General features: G+C 43.3%; 1 protein-coding gene across 5 annotated transcripts in view; it reads left to right on the forward strand.

The window, feature by feature from the left end:
• SMYD4 (SET and MYND domain containing 4) overlaps positions 1-24,061 on the forward strand; it is a 54,816-nt gene that overhangs the window by 28,447 nt on the left and 2,308 nt on the right. The window contains exons 1-8 of one of the 5 annotated variants that reach the window (XM_073879285.1): positions 2,183-2,272; positions 2,660-2,722; positions 3,790-4,924; positions 19,305-19,496; positions 19,898-20,061; positions 21,998-22,130; positions 22,958-23,074; positions 23,283-23,406. In XM_073879285.1, the coding sequence (XP_073735386.1) occupies positions 2,666-2,722; positions 3,790-4,924; positions 19,305-19,496; positions 19,898-20,061; positions 21,998-22,130; positions 22,958-23,074; positions 23,283-23,406 (1,922 nt within the window). In that variant the 5' untranslated portion in view covers positions 2,183-2,272; positions 2,660-2,665. Of the gene's footprint in view, positions 1-2,182; positions 2,723-3,789; positions 4,925-19,304; positions 19,497-19,897; positions 20,062-21,997; positions 22,131-22,957; positions 23,075-23,282; positions 23,407-24,061 lie in introns of those variants that run through there. The other 4 variants (XM_025851413.2, XM_073879284.1, XM_073879286.1 and 1 more) reach the window with 4 other exon arrangements.

The following is a 24,061-nucleotide window of genomic DNA, read 5'->3' on the forward strand; positions in this document are numbered from 1 at the left end:
TCAGCCCCATGCTTTTTTCACTTACTAGTATCTTGAAGATCATTCTACATCAGTACATTAAGAGCTTCCTTATTCTTTTCTTATAGCTACATGATACTCCGTAATATGGATGTATAGTTTATTTAACCACTGTCTTATAAATCTATATGTAGTTGATCTAAGTTGTTTCCTATCTTTTGCTATTCCAAACAACCCTGTGTTGAGAAACTTTGCATATTATTTTGCACATATCTTTAAGGTAAAGGCTTCTATCTGTAGGATAAATTCTAGAAGAAGAATTGCTGGTGTAATGGAGATATAAATGATATGGGTGTTTATGAAATACACATACATATTGCTAACTTGCCCTTCATAATCATGAAACCAACTTATACTCCCACTAGCAACATATAAGAATGCCCATTTTCCCACTCCTTTGACAACTCAGTGTGCTATCAATTTTATTTATCTTTGCCAGTCTGATAAATAAAAAAATAGTATCTTGGAGTTTTTTTTCAATTTATCAGATGAAAACTTTTTATCATGGTAAAATATGCACTACATAAAATATTCCATTTTAACCATATTTAAGTATCTAGTGCAGTGGCATTAAGTACATTCACAGTGTTGTGCAACTGTCATCACTATACATTTCCAGAACATTCTCATCAACCCAAACTAACTGTGCCCATTAAACAAACACTAACTCTCCATACCTCCCTCCCCCCTCACCTCAGTCGACCTCTGTTCTACTTTCTGTCTCTGTGATACTGCCAATTCCAGGTACCTCATGCAAGTGAAATCATACAATATTTGTCCTTTTGTTTCTGGTTTATTTCCCTCGGCATAATGTTTTCAAGATCCAGTAGAGTTTTAATTTGCATTTTGCTGATTACGAATGAAGTTGAGCTTTTTTCATGTTTTTGAGCCATTTATATTTCCCATTAGAACTGTCTGTTCCTATCATTTGCATATTTTCCTATTGAATTATTGGTCATCATCTTATTGATCTGTAGGAACTAATCATAAAGTAAAGAAATGAGCCCTTTGCTTGTGATATAGAGTTGCAGATATTTTTTCCAGTTCAGTGTTTGCCTTTTGATATTGCTTTTATTGGTTTTTGCTATAAAGAAATGTTTTATATAGTCAAATTTATTAACCTCTTATGACTTTTGGGTTTTGTATCATAGTTAGAAAGGGATTCCTCACTCCAACATTACTTTAGATTATTCCTATAGTTTCTTCTAGTGCTCTGAGAGTTTCATTTTTTACATTAAGATTTTTATCCATTTGTAATTTATCCTAATGAAAGGTTTATCATAAATAGAGAACCAACTTTATTTGTCTTCAATGGCTACCTACTTGTCAGTACTTTTATTGAATAATCCCTATCTTTTCTCCAGTGATGTGAGATGCTGCCTTTATGATAATTATTAATCCTTGCCAATTTCATGGTAGAAAAAAGGAAACTTTGTGTGCTTTCGTTTTCATATATTTTGTGATCCACAAATGAATTAACTATTTGTTTTCTAAGAAATAAGTATTGTTAGTGTTTCTTCTGTGAATTTCTATTTGTGCCACTCACCCTTTGTTATGTTGGGATTGTGCTTGCAATATTTTCCTCTGTTTTCATTTACCTTCAGTATTGTTTGTGGCTGAAGCTGTGTCTGATGCTGCTGTCTTAAAAGTGCTTTAAATATTTATTTCCTCACTTGATCTTCACAGCTTTGCTCTAAGGTAGTTAAAAATGAAGCTGAAGCACAAAGAGATCCACTAACTTTACCAATTTCATACCACCTTTCATAGTATAGCCCTTATTATCTGAAAAAAAAAAGTTTATTTTTTTTAAAGATTATATTTATTTGTTTGTCAGAGAGAGAGCATGCATGCGCACAAGCAGGGGAGTGGTAGGCAGAGGGAGAAGCAGGCTCCCAGCTGAGCAGGATGCGGGGCTCGATCCCAGGACCCTGGGATCATGACCTGAGCTTAAGGCCAACGCTTAACCAACTGAGCCACCCAGGTGTCCCCCCACCCCCAAAAAACTTTAAAAATGCTAGTTTTCAGTGCGCCTGTCTGGCTCAGTAGGCAGAGCATGTGACTCTTGATCTTGGGGTCATGAGTTCCAGCCCCATGTTGGGTGTAGAAATTATTTTTAAAAATGCCAGTTTTTGTTTATGCCTTTAACTGGTTCATTGTTTTGCAGGGAATATCGCATGCAAAACCTCACAGTGCAGACATTTCACTGTGTTATGCCAATCGCTCTGCGGCCCTTTTCTACCTGGATGAGTATGAAGTGAGTATCGGGGTGCCTGGTATGATTGGAGAGGATCTGTAGGGGGTTCACTGGAAGACTAGATCTTCAGCTCTGCTCCTACCTTAGAGGACTAAAACTGGGCCCTGCTGCAGCTGGTTGAGTTGGAAGAAAATTGGTATCCTCCCAAATATGTTCTTTCTCCTGATGCATTTTTTTCTTTCTCCTGATTCATTTTACCTATCACAGGTGATCACGTGGGGTAGTATTGGTTGATAGGAGTCATGGCACATGGCACGGGGCCATGGATGATATCCAGTGGGTCAGCAGTTCTCAGTGTCAAGATCAGCTGTGAGATATGTTGCTAATAATACTTCAGGTTCCAAGTGTTTGCAAACTATTTACTTGTTTGTTTGTTTCTTAATTAAGTGAAGCATGTTCAAGATTATCCCTGCAGTAATATGGCTCACCCTCAACACGCATTTTGAATGGGCAAGTAAAAGTTTCACTGAAATGCCTGTGTATGCCTGTGAGGGAGTGGGCTTGATCTGAGTGGCTTTCTTCTCATCTCCCGATTGAGGACTAAAGCCAAGCTCTCAAATGTCATTTTGGTACATCCATTTTGGAATTCCACAGAAATTTTTAAAATATGCCCTAGAGTTAAGAACTAGTTGAATAATCACAAGTTCACACTTACTGCCCTTTGAACTGAAAGAGACAAGCACGGGGGGCACCTGGGTGGCTCAGTCAGTTGAGTGTCCGACTCTTGATTTCGGCTCAGGTCATGATCTCAGGATCCTGAGATCAAGCCCCACATCAGGCTCTGCGCTGGGGCGTGGAGCCTGCTTAAGATTCTCTCTGTCTCTCTCTCCCCCTTTGCTCCCCCCCCCCCACTCTCACCCTCTCTCTCTCTCTCTCTCTCTCTAAAAGTAAAATAAAATAAAAGAGGCGAGTAAGAATTTAACTCTAGGCCCTAAGCAAGAAGTCCTAGACAATTGAGGACAACAGTTGGAAGAACTTGTAAAATATTTAACCCTTTATAACCTCCCTATATTGGTTATTTCTATTTCCCTTCTTATAGCAGTGATTATCATACATTGAACACATGCACTCTTTTCAGCACTTTAGGTATATTACCTTATTTCATCCTTAAAACAACCCTGTGAGGTATCCGTGTTTTTCAGATGAGAACACTAAGACACTGAGAAATTAAGTTCCTTGCACAAGGTCGTCCAGCACTAAGAAGCAATCAGTAGTGGAGTGCAGATCTGTCTGGCTTCTAAGCTTACCCCTTTAATCACTACAGTTCTTCTATCTGTAAGACTTTTTTTTCCCCTCAAAACAAATATTTAATAAGACAATTAAATACAATATCCTTGACAAGTATTAATTACTCAAAAGATCACACCGTAGAGTATGATTTAAAGAAATAAGCATGTGGTTATAGTTGCTCCATTTTTAATCATCTTTAACTTTCCTGTAGATTTTTGTTAAGATTTTCAGTAGACATTGAAGAGTCAGGACCAAGGGTCATGTGGGGATTTCCTTTCTGTTTTCAGATGTGTCTTAAAGACATCACGAGAGCACAGATGCATGGGTATCCAGAAAGTTTGCAACCCAAGGTGACGTTGCGTAAGGTCGAATGTCTGGTGACCCTAGGGAGACTACAGGAGGCAGGCCAGACCATCAGGGATCTTGAAAGTGACTTTGCTGCCAAACCAAGCCTAGCAGCTGCCCAGTTTCAAATTCTGCAGAGAAACCTCTGTCGTCTGAAAATGAAGGTACAAGAAAGGGAGAATCTCACAGCATCCTTCCCAGCAACTCTAACGAAAGCCTTTGAGGATATGGACCTAAGGGAAGAGAATGAACAGATTCCCGGTGCATCATCATCTGTCAGCCTATGCATGGACCCTTTAAAAGGCCGCTATCTGATTGCCACAAAAGATATTCTCCCGGGAGAGCTCTTGGTGAAGGAGGATGCTTTTGTGAGTGTCCTTAACCTGGGAGAAAGGCCACCACTACATCATGGCTTAGAGAGCAAGTGGGATACCCAAGTTACTAATGGGGACCTCTACTGTCACCGATGTTTGAGGCACACTTTGGCCACTGTTCCCTGTGATGGTTGTAGCTACGCCAAGTACTGCAGCCATGAGTGTATGCAGCAGGCCTGGGATCTCTACCATAATAGAGAGTGTCCTCTAGGGGGCCTGCTGCTCACCCTGGGTATCTTTTGCCACATCGCCCTGAGGTCGACTCTTTTAGCTAGATTTGAGGATGCCAGCAAAGTCATAAGAAAGCTCTGTGTTGAGATGACTAACAAGGACATGTGTTCACCTGAAAGTGAGAATCTGGCACAAACACCCAGTTCTGACCTGGGAGGGGAGAGTGAGAAAAATGGCACAACAGTTAAGACCCCAGTTCCAGGATGTGATCTTAATGGCAAATACGAGAATAACTATAATGCTGTCTTCCACCTCATGCCCCATACTGAAAACCATAGCCCAGAGTACAAATTCCTCTGTGCTCTCAGTGTGTCCGCGCTCTGCAGGCAGCTCGAGACAGCCGATTCCTCAAAGCCGGCCACAGCGCCTCCTGCCTGGTGTTCCGAGTTGAGTGCCTGGGGAGTGGCCATGTTGAAGCACATGCTCCAGCTGCAGTGCAATGCTCAGGCAGTAACGACCATTCAGCAGCCAGGTGAGAGGGAAGCTTTGTTTGCCTTACGGTATCGTGCCTGAGGTAGCTAATATTTGGGGAGAAAGAGCTATGAATGAAAACAGTCGTGGTGGTCTAATGGGAAAGCAGAGCTCGTTATCTTGTGTCACCGTGATTATGCTATTGAGAAGCTGTGTGACCTGAACGGTGTCTTTGATCACACTCTGCCGCAGTTTTCTCATCTCAACAATGTTTAATCCCACCTCACTTGACTGAGTTGTGATGGGTTTGTTTGTAAATATACTTTAAAATTAAAAACAATGTTACAGAGGGATTTTTATTGTGAAGGAGAACTGAAATAATAAGACTGCAGAAAGAGGAGGGGTCTGCAGGGGCGCCTGGGTGGCTCAGTCATTAAGCATCTGCCTTTAGCTCAGGTCATGTTCCCAGGGTCCTGGGATCGAGCCCCGCGTGGGGCTCTCTGCTCCGCAGGGAGTGTGCTGCTCCCTCTCCCTCTGCTGCTCCCCCTGCTTGTGCTCTCTCGCCCTCTCTCGCTCGGTCTCTCAAATGAATGAATAAAATTTTTTTTTTAATCTTAAAAAAAAAAGAGGGGTCTGCAGTTAAGGTATCAAAATCTTATTCATGAGACTCAGCTACTCCGTCTCTACTCTTTCCAATTGACAGATTTCCCCCATTCTTCTGTTTTAAATTTCCAAGAGAGCAATCTGGCCAAGCATAGCTTTTCACACAGTACTACCATGAACTGTTGGCCAGCCTGTTTGGGCTGTCCTTTGGTCAGGGGCCAACAATCTAGGGGCCGTCTCTAGACACAGATCAGCCTAGCCCTGCTGGCCTGAACCGGGTCCTATAGATAAGGCTATCTTATTTAAGGTAGATGGAGAGGTGGGATGTGCCCAGCATCATGAGTGACGCTGTACTGACAACAGATACTATCAGAAAAGAAACTGTTTCTACTTTTCTGTTGTATGATCTCCATTTTAGCAGATAATGTCTTTCAATTCCATTAGGTCATTATACTTTTCTCAATTTTCTAATTAACTCTATTGAAGGGAAAAGTTAGATATTACCTAAACCTAAGAATTATAGACAGACTGATATAAATGTGGCTTTAGTAAGCTATACATGCTTAGTTAGCTCTTTTGATCGTCTCACATTAGGTAATCTAGACTTTTGTCAATATGTTTTTATCTTTAATTTTAATGCAACTGCCAAGTTATACAATGTGTAGGCGTTTCACTAGAGGTGTTTTGGAGGAAGACTGTCTTCCCCATCCTGAAACACATGGAACACCCAAAAATAGCCCTGGCTTCATCCTGTAATGCTAGGAAATCCCATTGCAAGCAGTCTCCGTTCTCTTCTCTGCTTTTATTTGCTTCTTTGAGCCATTGCTACCTTCTAAAATACATCTGTTGAGTGTTTTTCCAAAATTATGTTTTCTCTTGGGTACATTCACTGGCATTTTAAGAAATATTTTCATTTAGTTTCGTTTTTGTGAATATAAAAAAATAGTATATGGGGCTTCCAGATTATAATGGCAGAAAGTTACCGACTCCTGATTTTATTGTGTCTTGCCTTTAAAGTACTTAATATAACATGCAAAAAAAGATACAAATGTCAGGAGCTCCAAAAACTATAGAAACTACTGTCCAGGTAAACAATAGCAGGCTGAATCCTTGAGGCAGAATGGCCAAGCCATGGGGACCAAAGGAGTCTTCCATCCACTTTCCTCCAATGGCCTACCCCTAACTGTCAAAGAATCTTAGCCTAAATGTTTTTGCTCCATGTGCATGACATTTCATTATAATCAGGTTTTTATTTGCATAGCAAGTTTCGGGTAAAATTTTTCACAAGTTGTTCAGAATAATCTTTTGGATAGTGAATATATGTATAGCCAGGAATACCTGTATTTTCTGTGGCTAATAAGGACTAGAGAAATAGATACATAGCATAATACTGGCTACCTGGAGTGATGGAAAGAGGATTGGGGGCTTTGGCTTTACCTGTCAGGCTCTATATTTTATGCATAATTTATTCTTTATATGATGTTTTAAAAATATATACATAGAGTGGCGCCTAGGTGATTCACTCAGTTAAGTATCCGACTCTTGATTTTGGCTCAGGTCATGATCTCAGGGTTGTGAGATTGAGTCCCGAGTTGGACTCCGTGCTCAGCACGAGTCTAATTGAAATTCTCTCTCTCTCTTCCCCCCGCACAGCTAGTGCCACATGTGTGCGCTCACACACTCTTGCTCTCTCTCAAAATAAATAAATAAATGGGGGTGCCTGGGTGGCTCAGTCGTTAAGCGTCTGCCTTCAGCTCAGGTCACGATCCCAGGGTCCTGGGATCGAGCCCCGCACCGGGCTCCCTGCTCCACGGGAAGCCTGCTTCTCCCTCTCCCACTCCCCCTGCTTGTGTTCCCTCTCTTGCTGTGTCTCTCTCTGTCAAACAAATAAATAAAATCTTTAAAAAAATAATAAATAAATAAATGAAATCTTAAAATAAATAACTAAAAATATATACATGAGGGGGAAAAAGACTAAAAGCAAAAATACCAAAATCTTAACAGTAATCAATTCTAAAGTTGGAGGTATGGGTGATTGCTACCTTCTTATTTGAACTTTTACTACGTTTTTTTTTTTTTTAAGATTTTATTTATTTATTTGGCAGAGAGAGACACAGTGAGAGAGGGAACACAAGCAGGGGGAGTGGGAGAGGGAGAAGCAGGCCTCCCGCTGAGTAGGGAGCCCGATATGGGACTTGATCCCAGGACTCTGAGATCATAACCTGAGCCGAAGGCAGACGCTTAACGACTGAGCCACCCAGGCGCCCATTTTACTATGTTTTTCTAAAATTAAAAACACTGATTCATGCAGTAACATTATTGTAGTAAATTTAAAATGGATTGGGGGCACCTGGGTGGCTCAGTTGGTTGAGTGTCCAACTCTTGGCTTTGGCTCAGGTTGTGATCTCAGGGTTGTGAGATCAAGCCTCTCCCTGGGCTCAGAGCTCAAACAGAGATCTGCTTGAGATTCTCCTCTCCCTCTCCCTCTGCCCTTCCCGCTGCTCTCTCTCTTGCTGATGACGTGCTCTCTCTCTAAAAGTAAATAATTCTTTAAAATGGATTGTATACCTTTCCCATTATTCTAGGGAAGAAAAATTTTTTAAAAACCAGTTCACTGAGGGGCACCTGGGTGGCTCAGTCGGTTAAGTGTCTGCCATTGGCTCAGGTCGTGATCCCCAGGTCCTGGAACAAGTTCCACGGCAGGCTCCCTGCTCAGCAGGGGGTCTGCCTCTCCCTCGCCTGCTGGTGCGCTCTCTCTCTCTCTTTCTATCAGATAAATAAATAAAATCTTTTTTTTAATAAATATTCCACTTTTTTATTTATTGAGAGAGAGAGAGCACGTGCAGTCGCGCGCACGAGTGCACTGCGGGGGAGTGGTGGGGGCAGGTGGAGGGAGAGGGAGGGAGAGGGAGGGAGAGAACCCTGGAGGTCTGGCTATTGTCAAGCTAAGGTTGCTTTTAGTCTCTAGGAAAGCATTAACATTAAGGCAGTTGTGAACTCCTTGAGGATTGCCTCCGTACTCTGCCTGTCTCAAGTATTTGTCAATGGGCTGCAAGTTGTAAGGAAATTTAATTTTACCTACTTTTCTTTTGCCTTTGTTCTCCTCATCAAAGGGTTTAGCAAACTTTGTCTGTCAAGGGCCAGACAGTAAATATTTTAGGCTTTGCAAGCTGTGGGGTCTCTTTGACTCAGCTCTGCCATTGTAGTGCAGAAGCCGCCATTGATGATGCACAAATGAATGAGTATGGCTGGGCTCCAATCACACTTCATGATGGACTCTGAAATTTGATTTCTTAGAATTTTTCACATCGTGAGCATTATTCTTTTCATTTTTTTTCAACCACTTAAAAATGTGAAAACAGGGCGCCTGGGTGGCTCAGTTGGTTAAGCGACTGCCTTCGGCTCAGGTCGTGATCCTGGAGTCCTGGGATCGAGTCCCACATCGGGCTTCCTGCTCAGCAGGGAGTCTGCTTCTCCCTCCGACCCTCTTCCCTCTAGTGCTTTCTATCTCTCATTCTCTCTCTCTCTCAAATAAATAAATAAAATCTTTAAAAAAATAAAAAGAATTAAAAATGTGAAAACAGTTCTTAGACCACACTCTACAAAAACAGACAGCTGGCAGGATTTGGCCAACAGGTATACAGACTCCTGATGCAGACAAAGATTTGGCAAATCTAATTAAGATATCTATTTAGAAAAAAGAAAAAAGCCCACAAAATTAGGATCAATGAAGGGGATATAGTCAGTAATATAAATTAATTTTTAAATTTTAAGCAAATATCTAATATAATTTTAGACTATTAAATTTGAAAGCATTAAATAGAAAACTTTGTAGAAAACATAAATTTCCTGCTGTTCTCCTCTCCTACAGGAGAACACTTAAAAAATCCAGTGATTGTGGAAGAAATTGAAAAAGATTATCAAAATATTTCCAGGGACACCGGGGTGGCTCGCTCAGTTAAGCGTCTGCCTTCGGCTCAGGTCATGATCCCAGGGTCCTGGGATGGACCCCAACATCAGGCTCCCTGCTCAGTGGGGAGTCTGCTTCTCCCTCTCCCTCTGTGGCTCCCCCTGCTTGTGCTCTCTCTGTCTCTCTCTCTAACAAATAAATAAACAAAATCTTAAAAATATATATATATTTCCATAAAAACAAGCCAGACCCACTCTTTTCCGTGTAAGTTCTTTAAAACTTTTAAGGACCATATTTAGCTACATTTTTAAAAAAGATTTTATGTATTCATTTGAGAGAGACAGAGACAGCACAAGCAGGAGAGGTAGAGGCAGAGGGAGATGGAGAAGCAGACTCCCCGCTGAGCTGGGAGCCCGATACCAGGGGCTCGATACCAGGACCCTGAGAAGACAACCAGAGCCGAAGGCAGATGCTTAACCATCTGAGCCATCCAGGCATCCCTAGCCACGTTTTTTTTTTTTTTTTGATAAAGCAAAGAAAAAATATCTTTCAAGGAACAGATCATTTTTATACAATATAAAGTGTTCCAGGGCATGGGGAAACCTGGAGTCCTTTCCCACTCACTTTGCAAAGCCAAGGATAAAAACTATAGATTAGTCTCACTTGTGAGTATCCCTGTAGGAACCTTGAAAAAATCACTGCCATATCACATCCAGCAGTTTATTGAAGGAATGCTAAGAGATGACCAAGAAGGGCTTCATCCAGAAATGCAAGCATATGGTAACTTGGAGGGATACACAGGTTTGGGTAAATGCAGAGACAGGCCATATTCTGAGATGGAAAAACTGAAAACTAAAAATGGCAGTTCCCCCACATTCCCCCAACCACTGCAATGCAATTCCACACAAAATCACAATTGGATTTTTCTTGGAATTGGACACTGATTCTAAAGTTCATCTTGAATAAGTGGTGAGAATAGCCATTCTTGTAAAAGCGGTGAGAATAGCCTACTGAACCCTTTTCCTCAGAAGCCAAGGCTGGTGCCTGCCCACACCCTCCCTCTCCAAACTCATCCAGCGTGACCAGGTGGCGCTCACCCTGGCTAAGATCATGCTCTCCTCAACGTCCCTGTGTAAATGTCCAACTCTTCCCGCCTGCTTGTTTGCAAAGGCCCTGGCCAATGTCAACACCGGGAGTCTCATCCCAGCAGCTGGGGCCACCACTGCTGCCCCTGGGGAGAAGGAGACAGAAGCCACAAAAGAATCAGAGGAGTGGGGCGCCTGGGTGGCTCAGTCGTTAAGCGTCTGCCTTCATCTCAGGTCATGATCCCGGGGTGGTGGGATCGAGCCCCGCATCGGGCTCCCTGCTCCGCGGGAAGCCTGCTTCTCCCTCTCCCACTCCCCCGGCTTGTGTTCCCTCTCTTGCTGTGTCTTTCTCTGTCAAATAAATAAATAAAATCTTTAAAAAAAAAATTGAATTAGAGGAGCCCAATGATGACGTTTGCTTTGGTCTTTTTGACTACGTCTCTTCTGTAACCTATTCAAAAAAAGCTGAACTCTTAATAATAAAGTATTTTTTAAAGATTTTATTTAGTGAGAGAGCACGAGCGTGGGGTGGGGAGGAGAGGGAAAGGGAGGGAGAGAATCTCAAGTGGACTCGCACCTAGTCCTGGAGCTGAAGGCAGGGCCCCATCTCAGGACCCTGAGATCAGGACTGAGCCAAAAATCAAGTCGGTGGCCCAATAATAATAATAATAATAAATAGACGAGTACTGAAGGGGCTTGGTACTGTCAGATTTCATACCAGCATTAAGCTACAGTAATTAAAGACAGGATGGTACTGATATGAGAGCCTCCTAAAAGTATTAAATTCTCCAAATCATTAAAAAGTGAAACAGTGAAACAAACCACAAAATATCTAGGAAAAGATAAGTGAATACTTATATGGTCTTAGGGTGAGAGAAACTTTTTAAAGCATAGAATATCCAATTTAGGTAAATAAAAGATAGCAAGATTTAACCTAAAGACCAAATATTAAAAACACTATAATACGTAAAGAGGATAGAGAATATGGGTGAAAGAGATCCTAGAAGGAATGAAAATATGGGACTGAGAGGCAACAGACCTGGGTTTCCACTCCACTGATTCTAACCACTAACTCTCCATATGAACTCAGATTACTTTTTGTGTGTCTCACTTAGCATACTTTTTTAAAAATTCCAGTGTTGAGGGCGCCTGGGTGGCTCAGTTGGTTAAGCGACTGCCTTCGGCTCAGGTCATGATCCTGGAGTCCCGGGATCGAGTCCCGCATCGGGCTGCCTGCTCGGCGGGGAGTCTGCTTCTCCCTCTGACCCAACGCCCTCTCGTGCTCTCTATCTCTCTCATTCTTTCTCTCAAATAAATAAATAAAATCTTTTAAAAAAAATTCCAGTGTTGTTAACAATGTTATATTAGTTTCAGGTGTACAATATAGTATTCAACAATTATATACATTACTCAGTGCTCATCACCCCAAGTGTACCCTTAATCCCCACCACCTATTTCCCCCATCCCTCCACCTGCCTCCCCTCTGGTCACCATCAATTTGTTCTCCATAGTTAAGAGTCTGTTTCTTGGCTTGTCTCTCATTTTCTCTTTTCTCATTTCTCTCTCTCTCTTTTTTTTTTAAGATTTTACTTATTTATTTGAGAGAGAGAGAGCACAAGCAGAGAAAGGGGCAGAGGGAGAAGCAGGCTCCCCACTGAGCAGGGAGCCTGACCCGGAGCTCAATCCCAGGACCCTGGGATTATGACCTGAGCCAAAGGCAGACACTTAACCAACTGAGCCACCCAGGCACCCCGTGTTTTGTTTCTTAAATTCCACATATGAGTGAAATCACATGGTATTTATCTTTGTTTGACTGGCTTATTTCGCTTACCGTTATATTCTCTAGCTCCATCTGTGTTGTTAGAATGGCAAGATTTCATTCTTTTTTATGGCTGAATAATACTACGTTGTGTATACATACACCACATCTTCTTTATCCATTCATATATCAATGGACACTTCAGCTGTTTCCATAGTTTGGCTATTGTAAATAATGCTGCAGTGAACACAGGGGTGCATGTATCCCTTTGAATTAGTGTTTTCATATTCCTTCGGGGTAAATACCCAGTAGTGCAATTACTGGGTTATAGGATAGTTCTATTTTTAACTTTTTAAGGAACCTCCCAACTGTCTCCCACGGTGGCTGCACCAGTTTGCATTCCCACAAACAGTGCACGAGGGATTCTTTTTTTCCACGTACTCACCCCCATTATCGTTCCTTGAGTTTTTTATTGTAGCCATTCTGACAGGTATGAGGTTTTTTATTTGCATTTCCCTGATGATGAGTGATGTTGATCATCTTTTCATGTGTCCTTGGCCATCTGTATGTCTTTGAGGAAATGTCTGTTCCTCTGCCCATTTTTTAATTGGATTATTTGTTTTTTTGGGTGTTGAGTTGAATCAATTCTTTATATATTTTGGATACTAACCTTTATCAGATATGTCATTTGCAGATACCTTCTCCCATTTAGAAGGTTGCCTTGTAGTTTTGTTGGTTATTTAGTTTGCTGTGCAAAAGCTTTATATTTTGGTGTAGTCCAATAGTCTATTTTTGCTTTTGTTTCCCTTGCCTCAGGAGACATATCTAGAAAAATGTTGTTACCACCAATGTCAGAGAAATTTCACTCAGTATTCTCATATGGATAATGAGAGGACTGAGTGAACCTCCAGGCTTCTGGGGAAGATTGTTTACAAAGATGATCCCAACAATTTCACCCACCCCTCTATGTTTGCCCTTTTGCAACTTGACATTGCTTTTTCTCCAATCAAGAGGTAGAGTCTGTTTCCTCTGTCCTTGAATCTGGGCCAGCCCTGTAACTTACTTTGACCCATGGAATGCAGTAGAAGTGACCTTATGTGACTTTTGAGTCTAAGCTTTAAGAGGCCTTGTGGCTTCTGTGTCATTTTCTTGGAATGATGGTGTATAGCCATATGAACAAGCCTAGGTTAGCCTTTTTTTTTTTTTAAGTCTAGTCTTTTTTTTTTTTTAAAGATTTTATTTATTTATTTGAGAGAGAGAGAATGAGAGACAGAGAGCACAAGAGGGAAGAGGGTCAGGGGGAGAAGCAGACTCCCTGCTGAGCAGGGAGCCCGATATGGGACTCGATCCCGGGACTCCAGGATCATGACCTGAGCCGAAGGCAGTCGCTTAACCAACTGAGCCACCCAGGCGCCCCTAAGTCTAGTCTTCTTGAGGGTAAAAGACCATATGCTAGATGAATGCAATCATATGAATAGCCCCGGGTAAGACCAGCAGAAAACATGTGTAGTTGAACTCTGGGCAAAGTGGCTGGCACAGAGCACTGTAAGCAAATGAAATAGTTGCTTTTGTTTGCTTGTTTGTTTTTAAAGATGTATTTAAAATAAGGAGGGTGCTCCTGCAAGTGGAGGGAAGGGGCAGAGGGAAAGAAAGAATCACAAGCAGACTCCCCCGATACTCAGGGCTCAGTCTCACACCCGGAGATCATGACTTGAGCCAAAATCAAGAGTGGGACACTTAACAAACCAAGCCACCCAGGCACCCAAAATAGTTGTTATTTTAAAAGCAAACCACCCCCAGAGGGGGGGAAAAAAAACCCATAAGCTAAGATGTAAATGACAAAATGAGAGAACATTTCTAGCAACTAGGCAACTCTTAAAAGTCAGTCTTTAAACATATGCATAGTGGTGAAAATGTAAAACTAGATTGTGATAATGGTTGCACAACTTACATGATTTTCCTAAAGAAAATCATTGAATTAGTACACTTAAAATAGGTGAATTTTATGGTAGATAAATTATATCTTAAAAAAAAGCTGTTTAAAAAGGTACATGAGGAAGCCCTTTATCAAAGCAGTAGTAAACATGATCATGTTTAAGCCCTCTTGTAATTAAAACAAGGTACCATTCTTTCCCTATTAGATTGGCACCATTCTTTCCCTATTAGATTGGCAGCGTTGCTTTTTTGGCTATTTTCTTTAACTATAATATGCATTTTAGGTTAGAGTATAAAGAAATGGCCATGGTGTGTTAAGTGAAAAGAATTAACTTACAAATTACTCTGTGCATCACATGAGAATTTCATGCATAAGGCTAGAAAGAGGCCCGCAAGAAAATGCCCCAAACTGTTCTACCTGGCTGATAGGCTTACAGATGACTTATTTTCTCTATAATTTTCACTTCATAATTTTTTTTCTGACTACCATGTATTCCTCTTGTAATTTTAATTCGTTTTCTAAATAATAAAAATAATTCAAATGATAGGAACTTTTTTTATATGAACATTTTTAATTTTTTTTAAAGATTCATTTATTTATTTGAGAGAGAGCACACGAGTGCCCATGAGCTGGGGGAGGGGCACAGGTAGAGAAACTCAAGCAGACTCTGTGTGGGGCCAAGGCAGGGCTTGATCGATCACCATGACCCCAAATCATGACCTGAGCCAAAATCTGGAGTTGGGAGCCCAGCTGACTGAGCCACCCGGGAGCCCCTATAAGAACCTTTTTAAGGCACTTGATACATACTGCAAAATTGCTCTCCAGGAAAGTTGCACCAGTTACACGCCTACCAGCAATGTTCACTTACAATTTTTGAGTCCAATCTGATTTTGTTTTAGTCTGCTCATATTTCTAATCATGTTATATCCCTTTTCATTATTTCCTTGGGGTTCCAATACTTCCCGTTAGTATTCTTACGGACCCTCATTAGCAGCACAGAAGGATTCAAGCATTAACTAGGATAGACTTTGACCAAAACCTGTAAAAATGTATGTTATTATCTTTGCATGAATCCTATTTAATCAGGGGCGCCTGGGTGGCTCAGATGGTTAAGTGTCTGCCTTCGGCTCAGATCATGATCCCAGGATCCTGGGATCAAGCCCCGCATCAGGCTTCCTGCTTGGCGGGGAGCCTGCTTCTCCCTTTCCCTCTAATGTTCCCCCTGCTTGTGCTCTCTCGCTCTCTCTGTCAAATAAATAAATAAAATCTTTAAAAAAAAAATCCTATTTCGGGGCACCTGGGTGGCTCAGTCGTTAAGCATCTGCCTTCGGCTCAGGTCATGATCCCAGGATCCTGGGATCGAGCCCTGCATCGGGCTCCCTGCTCCGCAGGAAGCCTGCTTCTCCCTCTCCCACTCCCCCTGCTTGTGTTCCCTCTCTCGCTGTCTCTCTCTCTGTCAAATAAATAAATAAAAATCTTTATTAAAAAAAATCCTATTTAATTAAAGTTCCTCAGGGACCTTTCTTTGGTACTAATCTTAGGGCACAGAACTGGCCATTGATGATATTCTAGACCTCAGTCAGTGTGGTTCTATCTCAGAGGGAACGGCAGATTTGAGATGTATCTGGAATCATTACAAGGTTTAATGAGGTTCCATGTAGGTTCAGGTTAATTCACTGCCCTTTGCTTTCACTCTTCAACAACCAAGGAATCTACCTTCAGTTTGTGTCCTTATTTGTGTGATATACACACAAATTTCTTGTGTTATAAAATATCTACCAGAGGGCGCCTGGGTGGCTCAGTCGGTTAAGCGTCTGCCTTCGGCTCAGGTCATGGTCCCGGGGTCCTGGGATCGAGTCCCGCATCGGGCTCCCTGCTCTGTGGGGAGCCTGCTTCTTCCTCTCCTCCCCACTTGTGCTCTCTCACTATCTCTGTCTCTCTCTCTCAAATAAATAAAATCGAAAAAAAAATTAAAAAAAAATAAAATAAAATATCTACCAGAGGGGCGCCTGGGTGGCTCAGTTGTTAAGCGTCTGCCTTTGGCTCAGGTCATGATCCCAGGGTTCTGGGATCAAGCCCCACATTGGTCTCCCTGCTCCTCGGGAAGCCTGCTTCTCCCTCTCCCCCTGCTTGTGTTACTGCTCTCGCTGTGTCTCTGTCAAAGTAAATAAATAAAATCTTAAAAAAAAAAAAAAATAGGGTGCCTGGGTGGCTCAGTCGTTAAGCATCTGCTTTCGGCTCAGGTCATGATCCCAGGGTTCTGGGATCCAGCCCCGCACTGGGCTCCCTGCTCCGCGGGAAGCCTGCTTCTCCCTCTCCCACTCCACCTGCTTGTGTTCCCTCTCTTGCTGTCTCTCTCTGTCAAATAAATAAATAAAATCTTTAAAAAATAAAAAAAATATATATATACATATACATACCAGAATAGATATATTCTGGAAGTATTGTGAATGAATCTTTTTCTTCTGTACTTGAATCCCATTTTATTTTCTTTTTTTTAACGTTTATTTATTTATTAGAGAGAGCACATGAGGGGAGAGGTAGAGGGGGAGGGAGAGCCGACTCCACTGAGCACGGAACCCAACACAGGGCCCAATCTCACAACCCCAAGATCATGACCTGAGCTGAAATCAAGAGTCAGACATTTAACAGACTGGGACCCCCTGGTGCCCCTTGAATCCATTGTAAATGCACTAGGGGCTGTTACCAAGGTACACTTTTAGTAAAATAAAGCATCACTCCCTCTTTGTTTTTATTTTATACACAAAATGTCACATTAAATTTGGTTGATAAATTTCATATATATTCTCACTTTCCATTATCTCTGCTAACAGATGACTAATGCAAAATATTGAATAATTTTTTTAAGTCAATACTTAATTTTTAGAAATAATTAGAGATTCAACTCTGACATAAATATTCACCCCACTCAGTTCCTGGGCCTACTTATGTTAGAGAATAATCTATAAATAATTCACAAAGCTGGCATTACTCACTGTATTGTGATAATTTTTCTGGGAAAATTTTAGCAAGTGTTCTAATACAGCTTGCCAGTTACCAGTAGTTGGGAATGCAGGTCAGCTTTTAATTAAGCAGAGGCTGATTATTCAGACTACAAACAGGTCGTGTCCTGTGCCGATTCTTCCTGCTGCCTGCCTTTTAGCATTTTCCCTGCTCATTAGCACATACTCCAGAAGGCAGGCATTGGACAGGGGAGACGGAGGAGAAACCAAAACCTGCTAAATACTTACGGGAAGCTCTGATGAAAGGTTTCAATACAGTTTGTAGGACTGTTCACTGAAATTGAGTCATTTGGGTTCCCTGTGAATGTCATTTACTTACTCTATTCTTGTCCTGCATAGCAACAGACAATCGAATTGTCTGCAGAGAGACATTATTCCTATATTTAATGTTTTCCTTTCTAGAGCATTTCCACATGGTGGTTCATGATATTTTCTTTATTCATTACATTTGTCCCTAGACTGCTTCATTTCTTCGGTGATTGGTGGGTTGAGATTCGTGATGGTTTTTCAGTTATCCAGAAAACTGAAAGTTTCCTTCTGAAGTACGAGTATCTTTCATATTTCAACCAGTGTGGTTGAAAATACAATTTCCTCGTGCTTCCACCAATTGAACACAATTTAAGCCATTCTGGATGCCCAGGGTTATCTAGTGCATGCATCTTCCTGAGCTATGTATGGCTATTACAAAACCCAGATAGATATGCCGTCGGTCTAGAAACCTCTGGTTGAGGGAGATGTTACAGTGTAAAGCTTGAGTGGTACTAGGGTTTTTGTTTGCCCTAAGGCTCTTATATAACTTTTCTTCCTCCTTCTCCTGTCACCCTGTCTCTTTTGCCATTGTCAGAGAACCTGCTTCTTATTAGTTCTCGGTTTCTCAACTGCTGGGGGCTGAGAAAGTGAATAACCAAGCCAGTTAAAACTGTGGCTAAAATAAGAGCAAATAGGACTGCATGAGAGGATAAAGAACTCCTCATCTATGAATATAAGTGTAGGAGCCTTGGTGCAGAAATAGCCTCACTGCTTAGAGGCCTTTTCCTTCCTTCCTAATTTTCAATCATGTAGTTAAATTGCTGGTTAATTGTGTTTCAAAGAAGAGATTGTTTGGGGGACATGAGACTGTCTTGAATAGAGCTTTTCCAGAGAGGTTTTTGTTTTTGGGGTTTTTTCCCAAAGATTTTATTTATTTTTTTATTTTTAAAGATTTTATTTATTTATTTGACAGCGAGAGAGGGAACACAAGCAGGGGGAGTGGGAGAGGGAGAAGCAGGCTTCCCGCTGAGCAGGGAGCCCGATGCGGGGCTCGATCCCAGGACCCTGGGATCATGACCCGAGCCGAAGGCGGATGCTTAACCGACTGAGCCACCCAGGCGTCCCTATTTATTATTTTTGAGAGAGAGAGACAGGGAGAGCATGAACAGGGGAGGGGCAGAAGGTGAGGGAGAAACAGACTCCCTGCTGAGCAGGGAGCCTGATGCAGGTTCCCACGACCCTGGGATCATGACCTGAGCCGAAGGCAGGCGCTTAACCGACTGAGCCCCCCAGGTACCCCCAGAGAGGTTTTTTTCAATGACAACTACTGCTGGCTGATTTCCCACAAAGTTGGGACGGCAAAAATAAACAGGTGAGCTTAAGGAATATGATTTTTAAAAATATATTATAAACCTGTTTAGTTTGGGAGAATAATTAGGTTATTTGTTCTATTAACTAACCAAAAACCAGTTAAACAAAAGCAGCTTCAACTATAGAAGCCTTTGGGAAATAACCTCAGCAGGTACTCTGGGTTCTGTGCCCTGGTGAACATTATGAAACTGTCTATCTAGAAGGTTTCCGACTGATAGTTCCTTTATTATTTTTTTTTTAATAAATTCTAACCTTTGGATTTTTTTCTGGTATTGAGACACAATGGTTAGGTTCCAGGATTCCGGTGGACTTTTCATGTGTTCATTTGCTTTGCTTCCTGGGGATGAGAGTTTGCTGTGAGTCATTTTCCATCTGATGTATATTGGATCCGGCTGTGGAGCTATGACTCAGATGGGTTTCAGGCCCAGTTGCCCAGCTCATCTTCTGAGGAATGGATGGTGAGGCCAAGATTAATGTCCTGACACATTTTTCCTTTCTCCTCCAGCACTTTCAGGATCTAAAGAGAACAGCGTTAGCAACAGCAGACAGGTCCGCCTTGCCACAGGCATCTTCCCTGTTGTCAGCCTCCTGAACCATTCCTGCAGCCCCAACACCAGCGTGTCCTTCATTAGCACAGTCGCCACCATCCGGGCATCAGAGAAGATTGGAAAAGGGCAAGAGATTCTCCATTGCTATGGTGAGCCCTCCCTCCTCATCACTGGCCACGCTTCTCTGGCAGGAAAGGACAGGGCGAATGAGAACGAGCAAGCCCCCGGGACAGGTGAAGGCAGTGCATACTTAAGCCAAAAAAAAGGACCTTCTGGCCTCCTCCCTTGGCCCTGTTTGTGTCTAAACTATCATGTATCTCCCTGCTTAATCCCATAAACTTCCTTTTCCAAAAAATGGGCTAAGAATAACTTTGAGGGTTTTTTTTTTTCCTTGCAACTTGGAAGCTTATTTCTGTATCTAGCGCCACAAATGTTTGAGTAAAGGGTACTTGTAAAATGATGGAGAACCACCTCTGCTAAGCTAAAGTTTTGCAAGTAGTGCCCAACTCTCTGTTGCCGTAAACATTGGCCAGGCGTGGTCTCTCTGCAGGGCCTCACCACAGCAGGATGGCTGTTGCCGAGAGGCAGCAGAAGCTCAGGTCTCAGTACTTCTTTGACTGCGGCTGCCCGGCCTGTCAGAAGGAGAAGCACCAGGCTGCTGTCGGGCCCCGGTGGGAGGCATTCTGTTGTGACCGGTGCGGAGCGCCCCTGCAGGTGAAGCTCTCTTCTTCCTTCTCTTCTCCACTTTTGCTGGAGGTCAGTCATTCAGCCCAGAGGCCATAAATCTTCAGGAGAGGCTGAGAGCCACAGTGTCTTCCCCGTCAGCCCATCTTGCCCACACACTGGTCACCCCTGCACGGGAATTCCCCCAGGAAAGGCTGGGTCTAGTCATTGGTCTCTTGGCAAATAACAGAAAATCCCCCCCTAAACTGGTCTGAGGGAAAAGGGGGAAAAAAGACTTGAGAATTTATTTGCTCAAGTAAATCACTGAAAGGTCCCAGTGCGGGGGTATTTCAGCCAACCGCTCGATCCAGGGGCTCAGATAATGCCACCAAGGCCCAGTTTGTCTCTACCTGCCTCAGCTCCACTTTCTCAGTCATTGCAGTCCCAGCCAGACTTCCCTCTAGTTGGGGCAGGACAGCCACCTGCAGCCCCAGCCTCACAGCCTCTGCTCCAGGGGGGTAAAGGCACGCGCTCCCCGACAGCAGTTCGGGCAAAAATTTTACTGCATTTCATTGACCTGATGATACCCGTGGCTGGTGGCAAATCAGACTCATAGTTTTCCTCCAGCCGTTTGGCCCCTAGGAATGGGTCAGATGCGAGCCACACGCCCACCCCCTCAGCCACCAGGCACTGACTCTGGGAAGGTAGGAGAGGATCCTCGGGAGAAATCATGTTGCCGTTGCCAAATAAGGGTCTAGATACTGGCATTTAAAAAAAACAGCACATGGGGCACCTGGGTGGCGCAATCAGTTGAGCATCTGACTCTTGATTTCAGCTCGGGTCATCATCTTAGGGTCATGGGATCAAGCCCCACACTGGGCTCCGTGCTGGGCATGGAACCTGCCTAAGATTCTCTCTCTCCTTCTCCCCTTGCCCCTCCCCCCCAAAAAATTAAAAATAAATAAGTGATAAATAAAAAATAAAAAACAGAAGTCCTCCTCAGATTTTCTCCTCTACCAGAGGATACAGTATTCTTCAGGGAACCGTAAGTGTAATGTAGAGCTGGTGTAATGTAGAGCTAGCTGGTCGTGTTGTAAAGCTGAAGTTACAAACCCAAGGTCAAATATAGGGAGGCCTCACCTAGCATCTCTTCCTGTTGGTTTTCTTACGGTTTTGCTTTTTTTTTTTTTTTTTAAGATTTTTTTATCTATTTTTTAAATATTTTATTTATTTGTCAGAGAGCATGCGCACAAGCAGGGGGAGCGGCAGGCAGAAGGAGAAGCAGACTCCCTGCTGAGCAAGGACCTGATTTCAGAACTTGATCCCAGGACCCTTGGATCATGACCTGATCCGAAGGCAGACACTTAACTGGCTGAGCCACCCAGGCGTCCCTATTTATTTATTTGAGAGAGAGAGAGCACAAGTGGGAGGGCCAGAGCAAAGGGAGAGAGCATCTCCAGCAAACTCCCCACTAAGCATGGAGCCCGATGCAGGGCTTGATCCCACGACCCTGAGATCAGGACCTGAGCCCAAACCGAGTGTTGGACGCTTAACCGACCGAGCCACCCAGGTGCCCCTGGCTTTTGCTTTGGAAGTATAGTTGACACACAATGTCACATTAATTTCAGGTGCATAACAGAGTGATTTAACAACTCTGTACTAATGACTTCTTCATAACCACTGTCTGTCATCCAAAGTTCTGAATCCAGAGACACAGGAGAGGGGTATAGAGACGGAAAGAAACTGTGACCCGTACCAGTTTAATTTTGGTTGCAAAAATTAAATCTCAGGGAGGGACCGCCTACTGCTTTCATTAGAGTTGCTGCTGTCAAACTCAATCGAGTCAGGCTTTGGTCATGGTGTATTATTAGGGGCGTCTCTTTGCCCCACAGGGTTGGAAGCTGCAGAGCGACCCTATAATGTAAAACACATGCCGTGTTGCTAACCAACTGTGGTACAGGAATAAAGACAAAACTGACTTTCACAGGGAGGTGACATTCTGAGCTGTGGCAGCACATCCTGTACGGAACCAGTCAGCAGGGATCGCCTCATCCCCCGATTACAGGACCTTCAGCAGCAGGTTGGGCAGGCCCGGAAGCTTTTCGGAAGTGGTCAGCTAGGTGAGACTGGCTCCCTGCTTTGGTCCTCCAGTCCCTCCCTTTTTATTTATTCTGGGCTCACCTTGGACTCGAGGCTACTCAGTGATGATTGAAGAATTACATTTAATTATCCCCATGCCAGCCACAAGATGGCTACGCAGGCCGATGAGACTGAGCCCTAACCGGCTGAGTTTGTGTGGTGTCCTTGAAAAGGGCCAGACGATTTAAGCTGTTGTTCTCCTGGGCGTCAGGGAGCTAAGTTAAAGTACCCCAGGATGACTAAAGGGTTATCTCTGACATCCATGATCTTTGTGCAGATCCAGAAGTTCGGTGTCATTTATTTTAATTCCAGGGCCTAATGACCTGATTTCCTAGAGAGATTGCTCTGCTCTCCTCAGAGCCTCATCTCTTCTAGAGAGCAGTGGAACAAGTGCCCGGTGGATAGAAGAATCCTGCTGTTTTCAGAGAGACTTGTGGAACTCCACATTTTCCTTACAAATTCTGCCTTAGAACTTGATGGCGTAGGAATTTATTTACCCGACTTTGTAAAAGTTGACCTTTAACTTAGATTTCTGAGTCAAGAGAAATGATGATTGTAAGTGGAATCTAGGCCACTTGAAGTTGGAAACCCAGCGTCAATGTGGGGAGGCCTCACCTCACACCTCTTCTGCTGAAAGAGAAACTGTGAGGGAACAACAGCTTTATAGGAACAAACATTATAGGTCACAACAAGGAGACAAAGTGGGGTTTCCGCAATCAGCCCAGTCAATATGGAACTTAACAGCTGGGTTCTCATTTCTAGGCCTGGGTTTGTGTAGTAATGAGGCCACCTTCCTTTGCATTGACAGAGCGAGCCATTCAGCTGTTGTTGGGGTGTCGGCATGATGCTGAGAGCTTCCTGTCAGCAGAACACAGCATGGTAGGAGAAATGGAGGATGCCCTGGCCCAGGCCTACGCTGCCTTAGGTAAGGCACATGTCTTCATCTTCTGCTCCGAGGACCACGTTTGCCTTGTGCTTTTGGTCACGAGCCCAGCCTCATCTGGTTGGTCTCCTCCCAGTCTTTCAGCTGAAGCTATTCTCACCTTCCACTGAGCTTTCCTCACCCTGAAAACACTCACCCAAAACAGTTGACTGTGGTTCTTTTCTGGAACCAGATTTCTCTTTCTTTACAGGGGACTGGCAAAAGTCAGCTACCCATCTCCAGAAGAGTCTACGAGTGGTAGAGGTTCAGCATGGGCCATCCAGTGTTGAAATGGGCCATGAGCTCTTCAAACTGGCCCAACTCTTTTTCAACGGGTAAGTCTTTCTCTGGTTTCCTAACACCCTCTAGGCCACACACTGTCTTTTATTAGGCTCTTCTGGCGTTACTTTTCTCCTATGGTGCTTTTAAGCATGTGGAAACTTCCTTTATTTCTCCTTGGGGAAAGATCCTTTCCTTCTGTTTTGCTGACAAACTTGAAGCTTTAGAATTTCCTCCCGAGTGATATGGGGAAAGCTCTTAGCACTGAAGGGACATTCCTAGGGGAAAGTTGCCAGGTGGTCCCACCACCCGCATCCCAGCAGCTCTCCTCAGTCCTGTGCTTCCTCACGCCTCCCTCACCGCCCTCTTTCTCAGCACCTTCAACTCCAGGGGCTCTTCCTTCCCCCATCCTGTTCCTTTTAAAGCAGTTGTTTTCAACCAGGAGTAATTTTGCCCCCAGGGGATATTTGGCAATGTCTGGAGACATTTTTGGTTGTCATGATTCAGGGTAGAGGCCCCGATGCTAGTAAACATCCTGCAATGCACAGGACAGCCCCCCACAGCTCAGAATTATCCAGCCCAAAATAGCAATAGTGTCAAGGCAGGGAGACCCTGCTTTGTAGGTTTAACGGGAAGAACAGTAGGTGTTGATGTCATTGGGAGGCCCTATTTCTAGATGGAATACTTCCTTCCAGCCTTGATAAAGCTGCC

Source organism: Callorhinus ursinus, unplaced genomic scaffold (genome assembly GCF_003265705.2).
Source record: "Callorhinus ursinus isolate GAN/ISIS: 27379988/994484 unplaced genomic scaffold, GSC_fseal_2.0 scaffold34, whole genome shotgun sequence".
NCBI lineage: Eukaryota > Metazoa > Chordata > Mammalia > Carnivora > Otariidae > Callorhinus > Callorhinus ursinus.